Source organism: Schistocerca serialis, chromosome 7 (genome assembly GCF_023864345.2).
Source record: "Schistocerca serialis cubense isolate TAMUIC-IGC-003099 chromosome 7, iqSchSeri2.2, whole genome shotgun sequence".
Classification (NCBI taxonomy): Eukaryota; Metazoa; Arthropoda; class Insecta; order Orthoptera; family Acrididae; genus Schistocerca; species Schistocerca serialis.
The window spans coordinates 490,593,354-490,621,105 of NC_064644.1; the positions used below are offsets into that span (position 1 = coordinate 490,593,354).

At 38.5% G+C, this 27,752-nt stretch overlaps 1 protein-coding gene across 1 annotated transcript in view; it reads left to right on the forward strand.

Annotated features, from left to right (window-relative positions):
* LOC126412178 (modular serine protease-like) overlaps positions 1-27,752 on the forward strand; it is a 328,117-nt gene that overhangs the window by 143,812 nt on the left and 156,553 nt on the right. Inside the window, exons 4-6 of the mRNA XM_050081661.1 lie at positions 1,710-1,895; positions 12,210-12,338; positions 12,424-12,629. Of these exons, the coding sequence (XP_049937618.1) occupies positions 1,710-1,895; positions 12,210-12,338; positions 12,424-12,629 (521 nt within the window). The remainder of the gene's footprint in view (positions 1-1,709; positions 1,896-12,209; positions 12,339-12,423; positions 12,630-27,752) is intronic.

Below are 27,752 nucleotides of genomic sequence, written 5' to 3' on the forward strand. Positions count from 1 at the left end.
TATGGGATCCCACTACCACATTAAAAAATGTCCATTATTGCAACACTGTCTTTTCCTTTAGTTACAGATCTTCAGTATCATCTTACACAGTCCACACTTCTTCCAAGTCATGAGCTAGTTTTGGGAAATATGTCTGAATTATTACCAAGTACACAAGCGTACTATTTATTTTTACCATCATTAACTGGCTACTGACATAAGTATTGCAAAGATTACTTGACAATTTTCCTCCTGTTACAGTTGCCACTCCATGCTTTTCTGTGTTCTCACCACCACTATAAATTATTCTAAACTCATAACTGCAGAAATCCCTATTTTCTTCCTGTCTTTTCTCACATAGACCTAATACACCTATCTGATTCTTCCTCATGTGGTCTTTCACTCCATCCAGTTTTCCTGCTTTTAATGGCATTCATGCAGTCCGCACTTCCTTCTTCTTGATAATATCTTGAGAAGCTCTCTAACTGTCCTGCCACATTTAGGGTTCCAAAACCCAAGATCAGTAATTGATTCCTCATTAATGTCAACTTCCATTGTTGTATTTTGCATCTTTAATAGAGTGGTTCCCTTTTGCCTTCCCCATTCTATACTACTGACTGAGATGCATCAGTTCCTCTGCATTCACATATCCTGACCTTGATTTGCTTATCCATCCTCTGAGGAAGCTGTTGCTGTTGACATAAATGGGGGGGAGGCACACTTAGACTGGTGGCCAGTCAGTCCCCTATTAGTCACCTTTTATGACAGGCAGAGGTTATGGGTGAATTTTAACCCACAACCAACCCAGGTATGTCGCCTTGCAATTACCAAACAGACTGTTCTGCTGCCCCTCTTCAGGCATCACAGAGTTGTCTGGTCTCTATGCAGATACCCCTCCATTGTGGTTACACATATAGTGCAGCTATCTGTATAATTGAAGGATGCAACAACCTTCCCCTCGCAACCCTCCCTCCCCCCCCCCCCCCCCCCTGCCCCCTCCCCCTCATTGAAGTCCATGTTTCTAGTTCACTAATGAGCAAGAAAAAAGACCCAGTTACAATTTCAGTGATCAGTTGCTTACTACTGTTGAAGATAAATGGAAGCTGTCATAAAGATCTTACAACAAGGAAAAGGAATTCAGCAATCAATCGCAAATCCAACCTATATTTTTATTGCAGATCTAGATTTTGCCTATTGCATAGCTATCTTCAGTGCATTTGAATCAAGTCTTATAGATTTGTCAAGCTTTTGACAACACATATTACCATAAGATTTTAAGGCATACCTGACCAGACAACATGTATTGTCAAAAACTTAACAAGTTTATATGACTCAATTTAAAAGCACTGAAGATAGCAATGCAATAGGTGAAATCTAGATCTGCAATAAAAATACAGGTTGGATCTGCAACTGACTGCTGAGTTCCTTTTCCTTTTTTGAAAATGTATTACAGTCACTGTGGACAATTGTTCTGTTGAAATCAAACTTTGATAAAGATCTTAATAATTTATCCAAATATGAAATGACAAGACAACTGAACGTACATGTCATAACATAAAGCACTACTATACAATTTCAGTGAAATGTGGAGATACTAAATTACATGCAAAAATTATCTTCTGTGTTTGTGATGTATTACAGATTGCTTATTTGGCATAAAAAGACTAATTATTTTTCTCTTGCATGTTGAAATTTTTCTTGCACTTAACTTTTTTTTTATGTTGGAACAGGCCTGCAGTTACTAATTTCATTGCAAGTAATGTGCTCCAGCCTTCAGTTCCTTGTACAGAAGAAGAGTTCCAGTGTCCCACTGGAGAATGTATTAATTCTCAACTGAAATGTAATGGCAGAAATGACTGTCCAGACGGTGCTGATGAACGTCTTCCAGAATGCCGATCTAAAATTCCTAGCTGCAAGTAAGTATAGTATTTAAATATTATTCATTTACCATCACTGAGCAAATATTCTAGGCAGAAAAGCTGGTTATTTTAGTGTCCCAGCCAAGGTTCTAAACAGGGTGATTAAAAAAAGAAATGCATCAAATTTTTACGAGATAAAACTAGGAAAAAGGTTATATGCACACTCATGTTCAGATAAACAGATAACCTTAAAAGACTAGAGATAGGATGTTGATGTTCACAGAACTTGTACATTAGTGTTTTTGTAGAAATAATTAACATTTGAACTATGTTGGCCCACAGGTCCTAAGTCAAAATTGAAATTGTGGCACAACACCACCTACCGTTAAAATTTGCTGTAGCTCCTATTGTTCCTATGAACTGGGGGTAATGGATTGGTGTGACTTGAGCAGACATACTGGATGCCTCAAAGACATATGCACAAACTGTACCATCAAACCAGTGAGTCTGAAGAGGGCATATTATTGGCATGAGAAAATGTGATGCTACCATCTGGAAAATGATGCTCGTGTGCGATGAAGTGTTTCGGCAGTGCAACAGGTGTGTGCAGAATGGTTCACGGAAAGCTGTAGAACACGATGAGATGGGTCAGGTCACCACCCCCCAAGAAGACTGACACCTCATCTGAATGGTGTTGTAGGACACATCTGCATCCTCCTTTACTCTGGCACAGCAGTGGAACCATGTAACACATCATACACTATCAGGGCTGACAGTCCATTGGTGTTTATAATGGCATGAGTTACATGCATGTTGTCCACCTCTTCACCTACCTTTGACAAATGTGCAGAAAGATGCTAGATGCCAATGATGTATGGAACGATGTCACTGGGAACCAGAATGGCATCAGATAATGTTTTCAGACAAATCCAGGTTTTGTTTGTGTGAAAATGATGGCCACATTTTGGTCTGATACATACTGGGGGAGTTGCATCACAGTGACTGCATTCACACAAGACATGCAGCACCAGCTCAACACCTTATGGTGTGGGATGCTATTAGGTACAACCACAAACCACAGTTGATGTGTGTCCAGGGCACTGTGATCAGCTTGACCTATGTGAGTGATCACATGCTGAACTCAAATGCTGTTCATTTCTGCAGAATGTACTAACGTACATGTCCTGCCCATCTCTAGTCATTCAAGGTGCACTGTTTCTTTGAAAATGTGTGTGTGTGTGTGTGTGTGTAGAAATTGTGCTGACACAAGAACAAGATCAGTGAGTATTTTCATGGGGTATGAACAATGTAAAAAGGGAAATACAGTCCCATTATTCCATGTGGCAGACTCAGTATTCTGCTACAGTCAAACCAGTGGTGTTAATTGACAGTCCTACATTGCTTATGCCAAATCATGTCATCAATGACATATTTTGTCGAAAAAAAACGTCTGCATGCTTTCATCAACTGGAGATGCAGGGTCATTTCTGATTATGACAAAAAATCACAGTAGACCTCACACAGTTGGTGGACCAGAAATGAGGAGTGAGTGTTTTGATGAGTAGATAATGATTCTGAAGTAAGTGTGTAAAGAACTGGTGGTGATAACATTATAAACCACATTCCTATGTGGTCAGTTCTGCACACGTAGTTACTGTACCCTCTCAGTGTGAGCAAGCCCTCAGGTTGCAAGACCACCTCATCATGCCATATTACAGTTCTGCCAATGGATTCGAAAGAGGAGTGCTGAAGATCTGTAGTTCACAGCTTGCATTTTAATACATGAAACAGGATTCACATGAGGTGGGATAGTAGATTACCACAGTAATCACATGTTGACAGATGCAAATCCCTGAGCAATCATAAGCAATGCAAAAGTTTTGTTTTGGCATTGGTGGATAGGATACTTCTTATAAACACCCTGTATATAGCACTAAACAATCTCTCTGATTTTGTAAAGTGCAAAACATTCTTAATTCTGAGAATGATCTGAGGACAGATTGGAGTATTATTAATCATGAAATGAATCAATTTTGCAGTGCTACTGATACTGAATTCCCAGATGGTAGTAGCAGCAGACAGATGATGTTGAATTAAAATCATTGGCTACTAAATTCAAAGAATTCTTCCTAACAATAGCTGAAACCACAGGGACAAAAAGTTGTTTGTCAACAGCAGAACCAATAAACTTAATTATACAGGTAGTTTACCATCAGTTTTGCCAACTCATTTGTTAGAGAGATGACAAAGATCATTAGGTCACTAAAAAAGTAGAAATAATTTTGGCTGTGATAGTATCACAGCTTAAGTACTAAAATCATGTGCTGACTCAGTAGCACCAACCATGAATTAATAATAATAATAATATTAGCTTTATTCAACACCGAATGGTACACTGCACATGCACAAAGAAACAGTAATGATTAAAGTTATTTGTTCAATACATGAGACACATTCTTCTGAATACATCATTAATTTACAACAAAATTACAATAAGGTGTTTACTTATTTCTATTCACATAATTTCTCAAAGCATTTGTTGTTCTTCATATAAGTATGGTACTCTTCTAATCTGTAGAAAGGGTGTTTTACTAAAAATTTCTTAAGCTGATGTTTCAGTTTAACTGTAGGAAGAGCCATGACTGCTCTAGGCAGTGCATTAGCTAATTTTATACCTGCATACTGAGGCCCCTTTTTGTAAAGTGCTGTTCTGTGGCTGCCAATGTAAAATCTTTCTTTATTTCTAGTATTGTACTGGTGGAAATCGGAATAAGTGTTTGGGTGCAGTCTTTTCACAAACAATATGGCTTTTAGAATGTATGTGTTTATAACAGTTAACACCTCTGTTTTTGGAAACAAGTTGTGACAAGATTCCCTATATTTTGCTCCACAAATTATTCTCACACCCCTTTTTTGAAGAATGAGTAGCTTATCTAGATTAGCTTTGGTTGTTGCCCCCCAAATTTCAATACCGTAGTCCGTGAGAGGAGAAAAGAGCATGGTATGCAGTCTTTAGAACTACGGTGTCTCTACAGAACTTGCTAATAGTACTGATTGCAAATATATTTTTTGACAACTTAGTTGCTAGAGAGTCAATATGTGTGTCCCATTTCAGGTTGCTTTGGATTGTTATACCAAGGAATTTTACACTAGACTCTTTCTTTACCAATTCGTTGCCCATGTATAATTTAATTTCATTATTCAAACTACTTTTGTTAAACTCCATCAAACATGTTTTACTGGTGCTTACATTTAAGTGGCTTTCATTAAAAAACTGAAAAATTTCTTTTGTCACATTATTACACTCGACCTCTAGTTCATTACATGATTCCTTTTTACATACAATGGACGTGTCATTGGCATACAGAACAATTTTGGAATTTATAGTACAGTATTTAATATCATTTACATAGATCAAGAATTACCTATATAATTGATAAATGCACCAAGGAATATTTCCTAAAAGACTGAAATATGCAGCACACAGTAGTAACACAAATATGTGTAAGAGGAGTTAAGCAACTGAACTCTAATTATAAGCCAATTTCGCTCATTCTTGTTAGCTTACCACAGGATACTGAACCATATTTCTGAAAATAACCTTGAAATGGCAGATACGTTTGGCTATGTAAAGGCTTTTGTATAGTTTCACAAATTCAGTTCTAGTAAAGAACAAAATCTACCCTGTTGGAATTTTCTGTTATCTTTACAAGCACTTTAAATGTGTAGATCACAAAACTGTACTATGGGAACTAAAATGGTATGGAATTAAAGGTCTTCGCCTTGCACAAATGGAATCTTATTTTAACAGTAGATAACAGAAGATCATTAAAAAATGACCTGTATGACAGGAATGAGACTGAATTCAAAGTGAGGAAACATTAAATTTGTGTACCACAAGGTTTGAAGCTTGACCCACCCCTGATCTTAGTCCATGTCAATGATTTATTGGAGACAGTGTAGGATTCTTCAAAAACTGTGTTTGCTAATGACACAAGTGTATTGATAAAAAGTTGTTAGTGAATAATGAGAGTAAGGCAATAATGCAACAAAGGGTAACCTGCCATTGGTCACTTTCTGATGCAATCAAAACCTGGCATGGTGACAGAAGGATAAAAATAGAGGGGCACCTCTTTTGGCGTAGGTGCAAGCACACAATAGTTTGTGAGAAAATTATGGTAAAAGTTTCAATGTGACTTCATCAGGCTACTCGTGTGGCATAAAACAAAGTATGTTGGTAGTGCAGTGGCTAAGTGCACAGTTTTGGAATTTTGTGCCCTGTGTTCAGATTCAATCTTACATTCTGTTTTTCTTCAGTTTTTACAGAAGTATGCAACACTAGTACTTTTTATGATATCATTAAATAAAATGGAGTTAATGGCAAAAGAAATAAAAACTTCAGTTCTTATTAAAAACATATTTTATCATCACTGTTGACATGGACTGACACTTTCCAGAAAGACCAACAATTTTCATTTGTCTCCAGAAGTTAGTGATAAATTTGGTCCTCAAGTCCATCACAATGTAAACCAATCAATGGAATTACACTGCAATGTGCACACAACAGCCACAAAATCTGGAAAGCTTACAAACGAAACCCATCACCAGTTAGTGGACAAAGTAAAGCAACTTTAAGTAAAAATACAGCCATTTCCGTACATTATTGACTTGTGGGTTGGGCAAAACAATCCCTCCTTATATGATAGGCTGTTTGTCAATGAAATCAAGATACTGAAGTATTCATTGAAAGTAGCTTCTCCTTAGTGTATGCCATTATATTAGCCGTGTGACATATACTTCTACTGAGAGTTAAAGAATTACGTTAGCTGATTGCAGAAGTGCCCTACTCTCATCACACAGCAAGGAGAAATCACAAGTAGAAGTGATGCAATTAAAATACAAATCTTGATCCATAATCAATACCGGGCTCCAGCTGCTTTTGAGAAAATGCTTAGATATGGGTAGTTTGCTACAAAATCATCACAAAGTAGTGAAGTTGTTTTCAAATGATATTCTCACAAAAAAAGGGACACTGATATTTGTGCCTTCACACATTGCTTGTGATATGCTGAATTTTTATGCTTTGAATGTTTCTACAAATGTACTGATTCTCTTGAAGTATGAAAGTAAAAGTAAAAGTAAAAACTTACATACTAAAATTTTTATGTTTTTCATTTTCAGTTACTGTTAATTATATTGTATTGTATATGATTTGTGATGATACACTCTGTTTTGAATAAGATTTGAAATGCTTATTTCTTTTGTTGGTAATTCCATTGTATTTCACAATGTCACAAGAGATAATAATGTGATGTACATCTGCGACAACAAAAGAACAATGAAACATGAGATTGGATTCGAACATGTGGTGCAAAATTTCTAAACTGTGCTCTTAACTACTGTGCTACAAACTGACTTGGTTTTACAATGCACAAGTGGACTGATGATGTTGCATCAAAAGTTTGACTGTCATTTTCACAAAAGCTATTGAGTGTTGGCACCTGCACCTTTATCAGCTTTACTTCACCATGCCAAGAATCAGAGAATGATATATGGGTATTCCCCCTTGTAACATAGATACTACATAGGAATCAAATGGAATTTTTGTTTATTCAAGATAATTTATGAGTATTTTTGCAATATATTTTAGTTTCTCAAGGGTAGGAAATACTAACTTTTTTATGCCTGGATCATCTACTTTACTGTTGTTCAAAGTCGTTCCATTATCTGCAGGAAGTCTCCATATTCATTTTTAATCTTGGCATTAATACATGGGTCTCAGGTTATCATAAAGCAAATGACTGAACTAACAATTCCTAGCTTTATTCACTTTTCTCTGTGTTCACATCATCTTTCATCATACAATTATAGAGACTTTTCATAAGTTAGAACACTTCACTATCCTGACCAATCAACAAATCCTTACAGAGTCTACTCACAACCTCATAGTCATCATCATTTAATAATTTCACAGCAGTAAGGTCTCAACACCAAGTTGAAGATATTAAGATTCAGAGACAATACATTCCAAAGATTTATTTGAATAAAAATAATATATGTACTTTTTATATTAAACTGAAATCAAGAAATTATACTTTCAAAATAAAATAACTGTTCTGTATTCTTGTCAAATAGTTAAATAAAAAATAATAAAATAAAAGGGCTAATAACTGGTTTTATGGGTGCAACAAGACCACACACATAATTCATTATTGATGGCATCCCTATTCAAAAGTAAATCTACATCTACATCCATACTCCGCAAGCCACCTGACAGTGTATGGTGGAGGGTACCTTGAGTACCTCTATCGGTTCTCCCTTCTATTCCAGTATCGTATTGTTCGTGGAAAGAAAGATTGTCGGTATGCCTCTGTGTAGGCTCTAATCTCTCTGATTTTATCCTCATGGTCTCTTTGCGAGACATACATAGGAGGGAGCAATATACTGCTTGACTCCTTGGTGAAGGTATGTTCTTGAAACTTCAACAAAGTTGATATTTTATTAAATTGATTTATCAAAATTTTATGTATGCAAAATGTCAAATTGAACACAGAAATGAACTCCCATATCTTAGATGCATTACAAGGTCCAAGTACGTCCATACCAGATACACCCAGGAGAATAATGGAACGGACTTACAACTGGTTCATAGAAAACCCCATAACCTCTATCCTGCAAAAACCTGTCTTATGAAATTTCATACAATTACAAATGACTTATAGCAACAAGAAGTAGAGATCAATGGGTATACACTGTATGAGGGCCCATGTCTGAAGTTTTTGAGTATCCATGTAGATAATAAACATAGGTGGCATCAGCATGTGGAACAGATAACTAAAATACTCAGTTCTGACCGCTTTGCTCTCATAAATGTCTCACTGTGTTGACCTGCAGGAGGGACTGCTAGCGTCCTTTCATTCAGTTCTGTCCTATGGCATTATCTTCTGGGTTATTTCAGATAATGAGGAAAAACAAATGTAATGTATGGTGCATAGGTAGGCAGAAAGATGCATTATTGAATGAGTACATGATCATTGGAAGCAGTCACATCCACAAAATATGTATGAGTATGGATATGGGTAGATTTAAAGTGGAATGATAACAAACTAATAACAGGTATGGCACATGTCAGACTGAGATTCATTGGAAAAATCCTTAGTAAGTGTAGTCCACCCACAAAGGAGATAACTCACAAAACCCTCATTTGAGCAGTACCCATACCACTTGACAGTCTAGGAACAGAACCAGATAGAAGGAATAGAAGAAATTGATAAGATCCAAAGAAGAGCAGCACATTTAGTTACAGGTCAATTTAAAAAGCACAAAAGTGTCATAGAGATGCTCATCAAACTCCAGTAGGAGATACTACAAGAGAGGTGTTGTGCATTACGGTGTTGTTTATCATTAGTTCTGAGTCTCTATGTTCCAGGAAGAATCACCCATAAATAGATTCCTCCTATGTATATCTCACAAAAAGATCACAAATGTAAAATGAGAGAGATTGAAGCTCACATGGAGGCTTACTGACATTCATTCTTCCGAGTAATTGTTTACAATTGGAACTGGAAAGGGGAGAACTGATGGAGGTACAGAAAGTACCCTATGCCACACACCATAAGGTGGATTGCAGAGTGTAGATGTAGATACAGAAAGCGTTTATTTTACAGAAGTGTGGAATGAGAATATTGTATAAAGTTGACAGTAGAACATTGTGCAGAAGCCTCTTCTGGGACCTATGGGTTGTTACACTTACATGCCAACACACATTCTTCCTAAAGGTGGTTAATAACAGGACTGAATTTAGGATGGACTCAGCTATTCACAACCAGAAGTATAAATAATTTCCACGTAGACAATACTCTCCTCTCTACAGCTTGAATTGGAATCTTATAATCTTGTAAAAAGTCTGTAACATGTTGCTGGTGGTATCAAGCAGGAAAATCCCAAATATTTGAAAACAAAGTACAAGAATACTTCATTATACTCTCCTTCTACAATTTAGCTGCAATGTTGATATTCCTTTCTGGAACTTCCATTGTTTGTAACTCCAATCATTTACATACCCACCCATAGTATGCATATTTACGAAATTACATTCACATCAGACCATGTTTTCTAGGTGCTCCACTGTTTTTTCTGTGGTATTTGGAAAGAATTTTCAAAAATTGACTTCACCAACATAACATGCATACAACTTGTTCAATAGTAACAATAACAACATTGCAAACCAGCATTCCACTACCAGGATAAAAAGGGTCAACAAATGTTTACCATAATGGTTTAAAAAGTTCTCAGTTTACTTGCCACCTCAAATTCAGATACAACCCCAAGCTTCTAATGATTGTCTACATCAGTGTCATTGGGGGCTACGTCTGACTGTCATGAAACTGGCAAGGCTTCCATTTTAATGCCCATATGATGGCATCTGATTGGCTAGCTTATATCATGATGACATCACGGAAATGGTGTGTACTGAGAAGGCACTCTATACATCCATAGATTATGTTCGTGTTCTCTATCCAGTGTTGCTATCAGGCAGTATGTCAACAAGTGGCCCCAAAACCTCAATAATTTTGATCCTAACTTCTCTGTCACATGCCCCAGACCAGCAATAGGAATAACAAGTTGATGACTCAGTATTCTGATCCTAGGTTATCCTACAAAAGTTGGTCTACACTTCTAGCATGAGAACAACATAAAAAAAAAACTTTTTATCTTTACTGAATTCGCTGCATTCATACTTTCCAATTTGCTGCTGAAAATTTGTTTGCGCTGTCCATACCTACATATATCTGAGGCTCATCAGTTTCTTATTGAAGCAACAAGTCAAACTAACCTTTCACATCCACCATAAAGCTCTCAGATGAACTTCAAGGTCAATTCCTTATGATACCTATTGCCACTTCCCGACTCCCTTTCTGTCCAGATCTTTCCTACCCCACATAATTCAGCCTGAAGGACTGCAGTTTCCCCCTCCTGTTTCATTATCTTCCCCTGTCTACTACACAGCCAACAAAACCACAGATCAGCCTCATTTACTTCCCCAATTCCCACACCACTAGAGTCACCCCAATGGACAAATCTACAGCACCTGTCACACTCAACCCCAGAACTAACAATTCTATTGCAAGTTGTTCACTTCTCACCCATGATAAAAATAGTACTTTAGGATGATTAAGCCAGTTAAACTAATGATAAACAAGAAAAGATATTTACAAAAATTAGACCTACGTGCAATTGTGTGTAAACAAACTACTAGTGCAAAGTTTCTGAGTCAGACAATTTAAATTTATGCTACATTCCAGAAATATAAAGTAAATAAAGAAGGGATACACTCTAGTGAAATTTCTGGATATAAAAAATAACAAATAAATGAGATTCTCCAAGTTTAATGTGTGAAATTGTAAACAAAAATAAGACTACAACAAAACTTTATGATATTTTCAAGTTGTCTGGAACAATGCACAAAGAAAAGTGAGACATTTGATAGTAAGCATAAAAACACAGTATTACATTTAACTACTGAGAAATCTGCACTAAATGAACTAATATTACAATCTAAACAACTTATTTTTACAAGAGTACAGAAGCTGGCACTTCTTTCCTTTCAGAAAGGTGATCCAATATTGTGTTATAAGCTAGATTCTCAAAAATATTTGAAAAAAATGGAGAGGAGTTATGTGGGACTATAATTAAAGTTCACTCGCTTATTGCCGCCTTTGTCAATGAAAATTGGTACTGCACATTCCAAACTGTCAGGAAATAAACCTTAACTCATCACATCAATTAACTGGAAGGAAACCTATGGGGTGGGGTTGTGGGATTTTAAAGTTTGGATAAGATTTCGGTACATTGGTTGGATTATCATTATATCCAAAAAAGTTACTGCTTATCAGTACCCTAACAATTTCTGTGCTCTTTGACAGCTGATCTGGTATAAGTGATGTCTGGTGGTGGAGTAAGCAGTACTTGCCTACATAAATAAGTGGGTCTGCTTGCAGTGGTTCATTCTTTTCTTTTTACCCCTGTGTTTTTAGTGACAGTTAGGAAGAATTAATTGAATGTAGTGGCCAAATATTTGGCTGGGAAAAAAGACTTAATAAATGGCAAATTTCAAAAATGAGTATAAGCAAATATGACTAAAAAAGAAAAATTCAAGACAAGTATATTTGTTTTTAGACTGCTTGAATCTGTTTGAGTCACATCGTGTTGACAGTTGTAAGTAGTACATGAATATGAACATTTTTTGTTTTCTTTTTTACTGTAAGTTGTTCATTGTATGTTACCATAGTGATACAAGAAATTTGTTTGCAGTGACTTTAATAAACTCAATTTAGATGCTTCTGTAAGACAAATAAATTTCTGTTTCAGTGCTGATGAGTTCCAGTGTAAGTCTGGGTCTTGTATTGCATCATCAAGTGTTTGTGATGGAAGACGTCACTGCAATGATGGGAGTGATGAAGCACGTGCTCTTTGTGGCAGTGGCATTGATGGTGACAGGTAATAATTCATTTATGTTTTAAGAATTATTTCCACATACTGTACTGCACCTAACTATCATAATCTTTTTCACATGTTCCAATAGACCCTGCTTGTATCCAGCAACCACTGAACATGGAACATATACAGTCTTGGGATGTGAGTCATGTACACCTGATCCTGGTAAACCTATACAGGAGGGTACAACTATCTTGCGGTACACTTGTGATCCTGGATATGAACTTAAGGGTGAAAATATTCTTTTTTGTCGCAATGGGCAATGGAATAAAAATACACCAACATGTGAACAACGTAAGTAATGCTTCAGAGCACACTGACAGATCTCCATCAACTTTGGTCTGTACTCTTGACTACTTAGTGACCTGAAGAGCAGTCTTGGGTTGTGTTTCAGATCCTTAGTGGCCTGAACAAACCTGCTTTTGGTTGTTTTGGTTCATAAAATTATAATTATGAAATTGAAAAGTATTGTCTTTAATGGCAGCCTTCTTGCATGGATGAACACTGGACTTCTAAATGGAAATCAGATGGTCATGTTGACAAACTGGAACTCAAAAAGTAAAACTAAACTCAGAACTGGGAAATATAGAATGTGAAGACCCACATAATTTGATACTGAGTTCTAACCTGTTCCTAATCTACATAAATGACACCCATTCACTTTGATTAATAGCTCAAAAATGGTAACATTACTTAATGCAAACATACTAATCAGGGGGGGAAAGAAATACAGTAGAAGAAGAATGGGTAGCTTTGAGGGATGAAGTAGTGAAGGCAGCAGAGGATCAAGTAGGTAAAAAGACGAGGGCTAGTAGAAATCCTTGGGTAACAGAAGAAATATTGAATTTAATTGATGAAAGGAGAAAATATAAAAATGCAGTAAGTGAAACAGGCAAAAAGGAATACAAACGTCTCAAAAATGAGATTGACAGGAAGTGCAAAATGGCTAAGCAGGGATGGCTAGAGGACAAATGTAAGGATGTAGAGGCCTATCTCACTAGGGGTAAGATAGATACTGCCTACAGGAAAATTAAAGAGACCTTTGGAGATAAGAGAACGACTTGTATGAATATCAAGAGCTCAGATGGAAATCCAGTTCTAAGCAAAGAAGGGAAAGCAGAAAGGTGGAAGGAGTATATAGAGGGTCTATACAAGGGCGATGTACTTGAGGACAATTTTATGGAAATGGAAGAGGATGTAGATGAAGATGAAATGGGAGATATGATACTGTGTGAAGAGTTTGACAGAGCACTGAAAGACCTGAGTCGAAACAAAGCCCCCGGAGTAGACAATATTCCATTGGAACTACTGACGGCCGTGGGAGAGCCAGTCCTGACAAAACTCTACCATCTGGTGAGGAAGATGTATGAGACAGGCGAAATACCCTCAGACTTCAAGAAGAATATAATAATTCCAATCCCAAAGAAAGCAGGTGTTGACAGATGTGAAAATTACCGAACTATCAGCTTAATAAGTCAAAGCTGCAAAATACTAACACGAATTCTTTACAGACGAATGGAAAAACTAGTAGAAGCCAACCTCGGGGAAGATCAGTTTGGATTCCGTAGAAACACTGGAACACGTGAGGCAATACTGACCTTACGACTTATCTTAGAAGAAAGATTAAGGAAAGGCAAACCTACGTTTCTAGCATTTGTAGACTTAGAGAAAGCTTTTGACAATGTTGACTGGAATACTCTCTTTCAAATTCTAAAGGTGGCAGGGGTAAAATACAGGGAGCGAAAGGCTATTTACAATTTGTACAGAAACCAGATGGCAGTTATAAGAGTCGAGGGACATGAAAGGGAAGCAGTGGTTGGGAAGGGAGTAAGACAGGGTTGTAGCCTCTCCCCGATGTTGTTCAATCTGTATATTGAGCAAGCAGTAAAGGAAACAAAAGAAAAATTCGGAGTAGGTATTAAAATTCATGGAGAAGAAATAAAAACTTTGAGGTTCGCCGATGACATTGTAATTCTGTCAGAGACAGCAAAGGACTTGGAAGAGCAGTTGAATGGAATGGACAGTGTCTTGAAAGGAGGATATAAGATGAACATCAACAAAAGCAAAACAAGGATAATGGAATGTAGTCTAATTAAGTCGGGTGATGCTGAGGGAATTAGATTAGGAAATGAGGCACTTAAAGTAGTAAAGGAGTTTTGCTATTTGGGGAGCAAAATAACTGATGATGGTCGAAGTAGAGAGGATATAAAATGTAGGCTGGCAATGGCAAGGAAAGCGTTTCTGAAGAAGAGAAATTTGTTAACATCCAGTATTGAGTTAAGTGTCAGGAAGTCATTTCTGAAAGTATTCGTATGGAGTGTAGCCATGTATGGAAGTGAAACATGGACGATAAATAGTTTGGACAAGAAGAGAATAGAAGCTTTCGAAATGTGGTGCTACAGAAGAATGCTGAAGATTAGATGGGTAGATCACATAACTAATGAGGAAGTATTGAATAGGATTGGGGAGAAGAGAAGTTTGTGGCACAACTTGACCAGAAGAAGGGATCGGTTGGTAGGACATGTTCTGAGGCATCAAGGGATCACCAATTTAGTATTGGAGGGCAGTGTGGAGGGTAAAAATCGTAGAGGGAGACCAAGAGATGAATACACTAAGCAGATTCAGAAGGATGTAGGTTGCAGTAGGTACTGGGAGATGAAAAAGCTTGCACAGGATAGAGTAGCATGGAGAGCTGCATCAAACCAGTCTCAGGACTGAAGACCACAACAACAACAACTAATCAGGGCCACAATCTGTCATATTGTGCAGAGCTCAAATGATAACTGTACAGTCCAATTCACACCAAATAATAATTTGTCTTAAACTCACAAAGATTCGTTTAATATAATTTCAAACAAATGAAAGTGACATGATTATTGCTAGAAATAAACATTATAGTCATGCACCTTATAAGACAATATGTGTAAAACTCCTTGGGGTAATTGAATCAACACACTGATTAATTAATAAAGAATAGGTTGTTCAGCACTTTGGAGAATCTTTCATTCATTTGTCAGTTTGAAGACCAGGGTGCTGACTAATTTAATGTCCTTTCACTCACTGTTCTTTTATGGAATGGTCTTCTGGGATAGTGCCAAGAATATCCCTTATCCAACTACAAAGGGTGGGGAAGATAGTTTCATTCTTCTCGGTACCAGAGCACTTGAGGATTACTTAAAAAATCACAAGTGTCAGCTAGACGTGCATTTACCAAAAATCGAGTGACTCTGTGTTGGGCCCCTATATGTCATCACCTTACTGTAATGTAAATAGACACGCACTGATGGGAAAAAGGTTTGCTGGGAGTGACTATCAGAAAGTCCTGGCTGACTAAACCAGATACTTGTTCTTACTGTGCCTCGCCTTAGCCACTCAAATGAGATCAAACTCCTCACTCAGCTAAGAAGAGGGCATAATCCAGTGAGATGTATAGCATACTCCAATGAGAGTACCCTCCAATATACGGTGCCTGTGGAATACAGGTTTCAGATTGCCCCATTTAAACTGATTGTATTTTACATTTGAACAAGAGGATAAATGCTAGGTTACTTGCAAATCTACTTTCTGTTTGATGAAAGTATGGATGTGGCACAACTTCCTAAGTTTGGTGAAACATCTGCCCTATTTCTTGTGTTATTAGGAATGAAATTTTAAGGGATTTGTTGAGTAACTGGCTCATCCAGGTATTATGAAAGTGATGATCCAGTTATATTTCAGCAGGTTTTACTAAGAAGATCAGATGCACAGTCTATTGTGAATGTTTTAGCCTGATGGGCAGGTCAGATATGTGTGAAACTGGGAGTGTATTAAATTATAATTATGCATTAATCACATTCATCTCAGACTATTTTAGTATCAAAATGTCTTAATAATCTCACCATATATCACTAAACCCAACAAGCTGTCATCAGAATGAATAGCCACCAAACTGGAACCAAGAGCAAAGTAGACCCACCCCCCTCTGGCACAACATGCAGCTGAACATAGCATGCTAGATTTCAATGGCTGCTTTACAATCTGAGCCATATGGATCCTCCCTTCCACCACCAGCTTTTCTGAACTATACAGACAGGAATTGTCCTTACAACATATTCTCCACCCCTGAAATTATCTCAGCTTCAACCTATGTATGGTAACCTAATGTCCCCGCACACCTACACCATTCACCCAACAGTTGCTGTCCCCTCCCCCCCCCCCCCCCCCCCCCTCTCCCCGCATCTTTTGTATGGCATCCTCTGCCAATGTATCAATCCATCCTTTCCCCTTCCCTGCTACTCTACTTCTCTGCTCCCTCTCCCCCCCCCCCTCCCCTCCCCACCACAGCCCAATTTCCGATGTTGCAGCTGGCAGTCTCTAGCCCTGCACATCCCATCAGGCACTCTTCTCTTCCCCCACATCTACCCTGCTATCCCTCCCCCTTCACTGCCCTCCTTCAGATTGCTCCATCTGGTTATAGCTTCTATTTTTAAAGATGATTTAAAGTGAGAAGTAGACATACAAACTTCCCACTTCTTTTATACGAGGTGACTTACTTGAGATTCGCAGCCGATCTTCTTTGCTGGCTAGCTGGCAGCTGGAAAAATCTCTTGACTTCATCTCTGTAGACTGATGCTAGGTATGGGAATATTTAAGCCTCTCTCTCTACTTGTGAAATAAGTAGATATGCAAACTTTACTTTTCATCAACCCACAGTATATTTGGACTCCATACGGAATAAAATCCTTACTTTCCACATACATATATGACTTCCAGTAAGTCACTCGCTCCATCCAATGTCAGAAACAAATTTAATTAGATTTATAAAAGAGCTGGCTTAATAACCACAACTCTGCTTCACATGAATCATAAAATAGGTCTTGCCTCTACCAAGACTAGATTAAGAGTTTTCAATATTACTTTTTTCATCTGTTCTGCTTTCACATAACAATAGTCAATGTCACAGTAGGCACAGAGATGCATAAAAACTCCATGGTTCTTCCTCTAAAACATCTATGGATTGCCTGACAAGTACTTGTTGGTGCCGTTCAACTGCCACATCTACTTTCTTCTCGTTATTGACTTTAAACCAGCACACACAAATATGTGATGTGCAGTAGGTAGGATTTTACCATCCCACACTCATATCTAGAACATCGTGTGTTCGAGATGGTAGAAGCCTGAGTGGTTCTAGAATTCACACAGAAATTCTCGAATCACTACATATCCCCCACCCCAGATTAAACAAACAATATTTTATACATAATCATTATGCAACTAATATTGCACATAATAACACTTTATATTTCATCAGTATACATGTGCTTTCTTTCAATAACTGTGAATGATCTTTCACTTCCTGTTTCGCTATTCATTCTTATTTTACTTTGACCTGTGGTTTTAGTCAGCTTTTCTAATATTTAGGAATTGTGAGGACTGTTTCTCTTTTCTTTATTTTGCTTTTCAATCGAAAACTTCAGGTGTTTATGACACAAGAGTGATATATTTTCTATTCTTATCTTTCTGTACTACCTTTTTCCTAGTATGTTCTATTTTCACTATTTTCATTTTTTTGTAGTTTGGAGGAACACTGGGTGAACTGAAAGTGTTCTTTTGGACACTCATTTATTTCTACAAAACATAATAATGCTAGTCATTCATAGAATTTATACTTTGCAGAATAAATCCTATGAAATTTGTGATTTTTGTCACAATACTGTCACCTTCTCCTGGGATCAGTACCTATTCCTTACTTGTTGGTTGACCTAATGAGAGCACTTCCTCTTTCCATTCTGGGAGGAACGCCACTTATAAAACACCCCTATTTTTTAGGCCACAGGTCATTCTATCTCCACATAGGTACACCTGCCCTTTATACTTAGTGAATGCTCAGTACGCCCCCATTATCATTTCTGAGTAGGCCTCACGGTTCATTACCCTAGTATACATTTCTGTGTATAACATAATTAAGTATTTTCTGGTAAAGATAGATTTATATCTTAAGCTTGACATTTATTCTTTAATACATCATTTACTCCCCAGAGTCCTCATCTACTTATCAACTTTTATACTTTCAATAGGTATTATGTTAACATATACTATTCATGTCCCACTGTCCTTCAATTCATTAGAGTATTTATTATACTGACATTTCTTATTGATCACCATGGTTAACGTTCTCTCCTATTTTCATTTTCTCTCTTTGCTCATGCCTCTTTCATAGTTTATATACACATTTTCCTTATGTATATTTGATTTAGAACAGTCATAACTTCCTATATACAAGTGAATATTTCTAGATGTACCCACATTTTCCCCTACAACACTTAATGTTTCTCACATCATGACAGGCTTTCTAGTCTGTAATTGTATGTTTGTGTAGTCTGATTCTTTGGCCTTCTTATCTAAAGTAATATGTAGATTATTAGAAACCATGCTAATAAAGAAGGACTTCAGTGACAAGTTTATGAATATGGAAAGAGGGAAAAATGGACAGGTCCTCAAATGAGAAGTAAGAAAGGAAAAAATAGATATGGATGCTAGGATCAAAGAAGAGAAAGAAGATAGCCCTGAAGACATGAAACCCTTTCCACCATCATTCCCCAGGATCCATACCTCTCAGGTACTTGCGTGAGATGGCGGAGGTGGTTTGGTGTTAAATTATCTCCTACAGAACGGACTTGTCCCACCTTCACCATCGAAGTCCCCGAAGTAAATCCTAGCAACCCTATGGAAACGCCAAATGATGAAGAATCAGGCACACTTGTTTGAGATGGTTGTTTGAAAGGTGTGCTGTGTGTTTTGTGTTAATCATGATTTATCTGTTCATGTAAATCTTATCTATAATACCCACCCCATTCAAAGTTTTATACAAACCCTCCCCTCTGTATCACATCTCATAAAAGGTATAAAATACTCTATACAAAATAGAAAAATGAATACACTACAATATAACAATTGTTCAGCTAGTCACATCTTATTGCATTTTGCATAAATATAATAATCTATTCAGTTTATTTTGTCTAGAAATCACTTCTTTTTGGTGATTTTCTTAAGTTGTTATCTATTTTATAGTCATATTTGGTTTTATAAGCAGGATAGTTCTAGATTTTAAAGGATACATGACAGAATAGTTTAAAATTTTAAAGGGATTCGGTGCAGGAAGACTATTTTGGAAGAAACACAGAAAACAACTCGGGATCTGATGGTTGTCACTCCGCCTGTTAACTCAAAATGTTAATGTCCCTGGGGGCTAGATGACTCTACCCAGGACCCATGGATCTGATATTAACTTTTCTTTTGCACTGAAAGACCAGTAATTTTCTTTAAATTTCTTTTGAAAGTCCTCCAAAGAGTAAAAATTCTCAATATTTACTGTAATCCATTCTCAGGCCTCCCCAAGAAGGTACCCCACAGCAAATTCTATTTTTTTAGAATCTTCCCAATTTTTTTGGTAGTGCTTGGTTAAACCTTTCTAAGAAATGGGACGGATATACCCTCCATCCAGCTTAAATTTAGGGAATTGTCTAGATAACCCTAAATTAGTTCCCCATTGTAAATCAGTCACAGCTTCACTAGTTAATACCACATTAGGTGAAGTTACCCTTTTTTCTACTTTGTCCTGGGTAAGCTTGAATTCTCTCCACAAGTCGTCTATACCCTTCCTGGTATCACTAAGTTCAGAAGACAGAATAGGCGATACGTACCCAGATGTTATTCTCTCGTTAACTTTTCGATCTATAATTTCTTCAAATTGTTCCTCCAAGCTACTTACATTTATGATAGTTCATTATTTTCTGTTTGAAATTTCTTTCTACATCATCTACTCATGTACTGACACCTGTAATTTGCAATTGAATAATCGGTGTTAATTCATTATTCTTATCTACACTCTCTTTCAAAATATTCAATACCTGCTTTACAGAATTAAACTTAACATTGCACACGTTTTCAGAAGATCCTACTTTTCATTAATTTCGGATTCCATGTTATTACATCTGTCCTCAGTGTTAAAATCTAACCTTTTTGATAAGTCTTTGAAATTGTCATTCTGTTTCTGTCTAAGGTCAGTAAACATTTGATTTACATGAATAGTCAAGGAATTAGTCAATTCATTCTTTAAATCTATTTTTAAATTCTCTACTCTACTATTTAAAGCATAAAATTCAGTCTTAAGAGCACCCATGCCCTCACATAGATTACTAAATTCTTTGCTTTGTGAGTCAACTTTGGCATTTAGGTAACCTAGATTTGTCGCTTGACTATTTAAAGCTTCACTCTGGGTACTTAATTGAGAATTTACCAAGCCTAGTTCTTTACTTAGAGTCACACTTTGATCTTTGATTAAATTTACCAACTCAGCCCAGTCAGGTGTTTCTTTGCTAAGTCTCATAGCTGTAGCTGGGTCTTGAGTTTCTCCAACTTCTTGTAAATTTTCCATACTCTTAAATGCCTTAGCTCTCGTAATCATTTAAAAATAACTTTAAATATGATAATTACATAAATAAAACTTCAATCGACAGTATGTACCACTTCAACTAAAGTAATGAAGTTTGGTTTCACGCTCACCCGGCGTAGAAGGTTCATTGTGTAGGTGAGAAGATGCAGCGGCAGGTCAGCACTAGTAAAGCTGTGAATTTTCCATGTCTTCACCATTTTTCATTCAAATTTTGCTTCATTGGATATTTGAACATATTCCAATGTCTCAGAGTAAATCCCTTGTCGTGTTATGTATGGTTGATAGGACAACACATAACTACTTCTATAGTTTTTGACTTAAATTTCCCATTTTATCAGGTCCTTTCACACAAGTTGCCATGTTCTAACATTTTTGATGGTGATTTAAAGTGAGAAGTAGATGCACAAACTTCCCACTTCTTTCATACGAGGTGACTTACTTGATTTGATATACTTGTACATTTTGTAAAATTCCATTACCTTACCTTTTTTGGTATAATCGAAAAACCCTTTTTTTCACTACAAACAGAATAACATCCTCCTGCATTACTTTTACACTCAGAAAATAATCAAATAAGTGTTAAATCTCTGAAATTTTACATAATCAGTGTTGCATAGGCTTTATGTTCCCATTTACTGTCAAAAACGACTGTTAACCAACATTTCTACTCAAAATGTTAACCATACATTAGCCAAAATCTAAAGCAGTTGAAGATACTACCTAACTTTTTGCACACTAATGGCAGGATAGAAAGAAGAGTAAGTGATGTCACCACTGATGTGTTCCAGACAAATCTTGGGACTCCCTACTTGTCCTCTGCAAAATTTGAAAACTAAGTTTTTTGGATGTAAGCTTTCAAGGCAGTAATATTTCTCAAACCTAGGAGTTTTCTGGACTTAGGGTATACCAATCTGTATGCATTGGTCTGGGGAATTTCAACTACTTCAAAGCGTCCAATGTAAATATGGAAGAATTTCTTAAGTTGATTGTTCATGAGTCTTAACAAAGACCAAGTCACCAAGATTTATCTGAGTGTTTTTCACTTTCTTGACATGTCTCTTTTTCCTAGCCTCATTTCCTTGGTTGAAATTGGTGTAAAAGTTGGGAAATCTATGGATTCATTTATGAAATTTGGTGGCTTCCTATTAAACATAACTTTGAAAGGGGGAAAACCTGTATGTGAGTGTTGTAAACTATTTATAGCATCTTCAAAATCTGCAGTTTTTTCAATCCCAGATGTATGTTTATGGCTACAGTATATTCTACACAATCTCCCAATCTCTCACATGCTTCTCTCTGCTGGGTTACTGGATGAATTGTAGGCAGATATTAAAATGTGTTTAATTTTTGTTCTTTGAATCATATTGTAATGATTCATGTTGAATGTTACTTAACTTAAGTTTCTTCTGCCTGGTCCATTGATGAATGAATGCGAAATTTTCATGCTTCACAAAATTTATTCACATTGACATCCAAACTGCACACTCATCATGTAAACAAAACACAGACAGACTTCACTGATCTCTTTGACTTCCAAAAGTAACTTCAAGACTGACTGATCGCAGCATCACTGCATAGCTTTATATAGAATTTTGACAATAAATTCCAAAATAAAGCATTATTAATTTTGTACAATTTTGATGTTACAATCAAAATTTACAAAATGTAAAGAAACTGATGTTACAGCCAAATAAGGTATAAAATACAATATTGAATGACAATCTTTTATAGTAATCTCTTTAGTTTTCCATAAGAAAATCATTCTGAACTTTAATTACAATACTGTCTCTTGTATTATTTTAGTTATGTAATTAATTACAGTTTGCATTTGGTTACTAACATACAATTGTATTACAGAGCTCATGCTTTATCCAATTATATACATAAAATGCACTAATAAGGCCTCAAATTCTGGAAATTGGAAAACTGTGAGATGTAAACAGTTGGACAGATAATTAGAAATATAATTACAAAGAATATTAATTACAGAGGGAGACATAAAAATAAATAACAAATGAAAATACATTGCTTGGTAATAACTTTTAAGCTGTTTCTCAAGATAGTGAGGTCTTCCGTTACTGGATTTTTAGATCACCATTTTGTTAATTAGAAGCATTGATTTCATGCTAACGTCTCTGCAGTCTCTAGTTATTTATTGCTGAGGACTTATTACTCCAGTTTCTTGATTGATTACTTAATTTAGTATATGTACATAATTTTATCAATGACAACAATCCACTGATAATTACGACAATGCATGTCCTTCTAGAACATTCCACATACCTTTGCAATGGATATCAAGCTTTTTATCAAATAGGACAAAATGATACATATAAAGATACAGATACAAGGCCTTAGGAAGCGCTGAATTGTCCGATAACTATCCGGATGCATATAAAAAAAGGTGGTACCAGACATTTCATATGAGTCCTAGGGGGAGTCTGTACTGTTATAATATACCTCCAATTATTTGCAATGAATTGTGACCCATTATCTGATAATATGGCTTCATGTTTACCTACTGTAGGGATATACTTGTTTTCAACTAGTCATGCAATTACATGGCTAGTGACTTTCCCAATAGGAGTTTAATAAATTTTGAGAAAATTTCTACCATCACCAAAATGTAATTGTATCCTGTTTTGATGTGGTGGGAGGTTCCATAAAGATCAACAGCCATGAGACTTAATAGTTTTTCAGGTGCATTCGAACCTTGACTAGTTTGGTTGCTCACCTTTACTCTTTGGTGTGTGTCACAATTGGCAATAATTTTCTTAACATGTTTTGACATACTACAAGGTGTACAACTTTGCTTGTGCCATTTGCCGATAGGTGGTATCAATGGTAAGTAGCGGTAGAAAGAAACAGATCGCAGACATCAGGCAATTAGCTTGGACCTTCTTCAACATAATCTCATTCAAACATTAGTCAGTTTGTGTCTGCATAATAAAGTTGTTCTTAACTGAAAATGTCAGTTTAAAAGCCTAATTCTCATCATTTGTGGGAGTTGTTACTGTTTTATTCTAATATGAAGAAATCAGCAGCTGAGTCTCATCGAATGCTCTCAAGTACATATGGTAAGGATGCTATTAGTGAAAGAACGTGTCTTGAGTGGTTTCAACCCTTCAAGAATGGTGATTTTAATGTCATAAACTGGCATAGTGGTGGAAGAGAGAATGTTTTCAAAGATGCAGAATTGGAGACACTGCTGAGTGAAGACTCATGTCAAACTCAAGAAGAATTGGCTTGATTAGTGGGAGTGACACAGCAAGCCATTTCAAAACATCTCAAGGCTATGGGAATGATTCAGAAAGAAGGAACTTGGTCCCGTGTGAGCTGAAACCAAGAGATGTTGAACAGCATTTGTGTGTTTGTGAATAGTTGCTTCAGAGGCAGAAATGGAAGGGATCTCTTCATCAGACTGTGACCAGAGATGAAAAATGGGTTCATTATGATAACCCTAAACACAAAAAGTTATGGCCCCCCAGGGGGTCCACAACTCTTTTGTGGACACGTGCGTAGCGAGCACGGGACCCCGAGCTAATGTGGCCCTCCTTCCTTTCCGGGCTGCATACCTTCCCTTCCCTTTCCGCATCCTTCCCCGTCCCCCATCTTCGCCCCCCCCCCCCCCCCCCCCCTCACCTCAGGCTCTTTCCTTCCCTTTCTTCCCCTCTGGGAGTATGGTTTGTGCCTACATCCGGAGACGGACGCTCGAAACTGTTCCAAATTCCTTGCTTTCTACACTTGCAAGTCCTCGTCCTTCCTCTGTCCTTCTCTTTTCCTTCCCTCTTCTCCTTGCCCTTTTCTCCGCTGCGGCGTTTGAGACCCCCTCTTCTTTCCTTTCCCTTTCTCTTTTTTCCTCCCTGTGCATGTCTGAAGGCCGACCCACGCACTTCCATGCGTAGCCAGTGACGGGGTAACGCGTAATTCCCCGCCCCGGGTAGACAGGTAGGACACGTACGTACCCCCTGGTAACGGCCAGGTCCAGGGAGGGGTGATTATCCGAGCTGATACCTTCCGAAAGTGCTGATTGGTCCCTCCGTCCGTTTGTCGGGAGGTGTGAACAATCACCTAAGGCGGGTGTGCCCTCGGTGAGGGCCCCCACAAGGGAGGAGCGCGCCATCAGAGACGCCGGTAATCATGGGGGATTCTTCCGCAATGGTTTCCTCACCTTCCACTATGTCTGCTCACAAACGTAAGTTCACTGAGTCTCAGCCACAGACGGTTCTTCCATCGTTGCCACAGTTCCTTGTTGTTTCTCGGTCTGACGAAGGTCACGACTTCTCCACGGTCAACCCTTTCATTATTCAGAAAGGTGTCGACGCAATTGCAGGTCCTGTAAAGTCTTGTTCCAGATTACAGAATGGCACCCTGTTGTTAGAAACACACAGTGCCCTCCAGGCTCAAAAATTGCTGCGTACTTTTCTCTGCTCCACACCTTCCCTGTCTGGGTGGAACCGCACCGTACCTTAAATTCCTCGCGTGGAGTCGTTTATACACGCTCCCTCGATGGATTGTCTGACGAAGAAATTCAGCACTACCTGTCTGACCAGGGCGTAACAGCTGTTCATAGGGTTATGAAAAGGGTTGACACGAACATCATTCCAACCCGCACTGTCTTCTTGACATTTGACAAAGTTCAACTCCCATCAAAAATCAAAGCAGGCTATGAGATAATTTCCATTCGCCCTTACGTCCCAAACCCTATGCATTTCTATCGGTGTCAGCGGTTCAATCACACCAGCCAGTCCTGTTCCAATCCGGCCAAATGTGTTACGTGTGGCAAGGATGCCCATGAGGGTGCTTGGCCACCTCCATCCCCTCGCTGCATCAACTGTATGGGTGACCACGCTGCTTCCTCTCGAGATTGCCCCGTTTTTAAGGACGAAAAGCTCATCCAGGAAATAAGAGTGAAAGAAAAGGTGTCGACCTTTGCTGCTCGAAAGTTACTCGCCAGTCGACAGCCCACCGTGCCTCAGAAAGGAAAATACAGCACTGTCCTTGCTTCTCCTCGGCCAACAAAGGAGGCGGCCATGCAGACTTGCGACCTCACCTTTAGTACCACGGTCGTCAGATCGGCCAGCGCAAAGAACGCCCGTTCAACCTCACCACTTTCGCCTGCCCACTCTATGGCTCACCCTTCGTCGGGTTCTGCTAAATCTCGAGCCCAAAAGTCAGATGCCAAGTCTTCGAAAAAAGAGCATACTCGTGAAGAGTTTTTACGTATCGCAACTTCACAACCATCAGTTCCTCCTTCATCTAAACATCATACTTCCAAGAAGGCTACGAAGAAACACAGTTCCTCTCCTTCTCTGCCAAGGCGTGTCCCATCTACAGCACCACCTGGCGGAAATCGCCCTCGGCTGTCTTCTGTGTCGCCGAGGCGCACTGCTGGTGGTCAGTCAACCGGCCGATCGCTGGTGGCAGGAGCTGCTCCTGACCAACCTATGGATCAGGATCTTCTGCCTTCGACTGAATACCATTCCATGCTGTCGGTCGCAAGCTCTGAGCAGTCGTTGAGTTGACAGCACCCTTGGTCATATTCCTCCATTTTCTGTTCACCCTATGTCCATTATCCACTGGAATATCTGCAGCATTCGAGCCAATCGGGATGAATTGTCGATCCTCTTACGATCCTACTCGCCTGTCATCTTCTGTCTTCAGGAAACAAAGCTGCATCCCCATGACCGCTTTGTTCTCCCTCATTTTCAGTCCGTCCGATATGACCTTCCCTCTGTTGAAGGCACTCCAGCCCATGGAGGACTCATGATTCTTCTCCATGATACTCTCCATTATCACCCAATCCCCTTAAACAGTTCCTTCCAAGCTGTCGCCGTCCGTCTTTCCCTTTCTGGATACACGTTCTCTCTTTGTACGGTATACATTCCATCGTCCACACCAATGGCACGAGCTGATCTCCTTCATCTTCTTGGTCAGCTTCCACCCCCTATTTGCTGGTTGGGGACTTAAATGCCCACCACCCGCTTTGGGGATCTCCACATCCTTGTCCACGTGGCTCACTATTGCTAGACGTCTTCCACCAAGCGGATCTAGTTTGCCTCAACACTGGGGTCCCCACATTTTTGTCTGCCTCCACGACAAATTTATCTCATTTGGACCTTGCGGTCGGTACTGTTCCGCTAGCTCGGCGCTTCGAATGGTTCGCCCTCGATGATACACTCTCGAGTGACCACTTTCCATGTGTTCTTAGACTGCAGCCTCAACTGCCATATATGCGCTCGCGACGCTGGAAGTTTGCCCAAGCTGATTGGACACTTTTTTCGTCTCTAACGACATTCGATGACCGTCGCTTTCCCAGCGTCGACGATGAGGTCACCCATATTACCGACGTTATTCTTACAGCTGCGGAACGTTCAATACCACGCACCTCCGAATTGCCCCGGCGTCCCCCAGTTCCTTGGTGGAACGAGGCACGCCGTGACGCAATACGTGAGCGGCGACGTGCTCTTTGCATTTTCCGTCACCATACAACTTTGGCCAACTGTATCCGATATAAGCAGCTCTGTGCGCGATGCCGTCGTGTCATCCGCGATAGCAAGAAAGCAAGCTGGAAATTCTTTATTAGCTCCTTTAACACCTTCACTCCCTCCTCGGAAGTTTGGAGTCGGCTTCGACGGTTCTCAGGCGCGCCTAGTTTCTCCCCGGTCTCTGTGCTCACTGTCGTGCATGATACCTTAGTGGACCCTGTCGCAATTTATAACTCATTGGCTCAGCACTTTGCTGAGATTTCGAGCTCTTCAAATTACCCTCCAGCATTTCTCCCGAAGAAACGTGCAGCGGAAGTACGACATCTTGCTTTCTCCTCTCAAAATCACGAAAGCTACAATACTGTTTTCTCCATGCGGGAACTCCAACATGCCCTCTCTTCTTCTCGCTCCTCCACCCCAGGACCGGATGGTATCCATGTCCAAATGTTGCTGCATTTATCAACCCATAGTCTGCGTTACCTCCTTCGCCTTTAT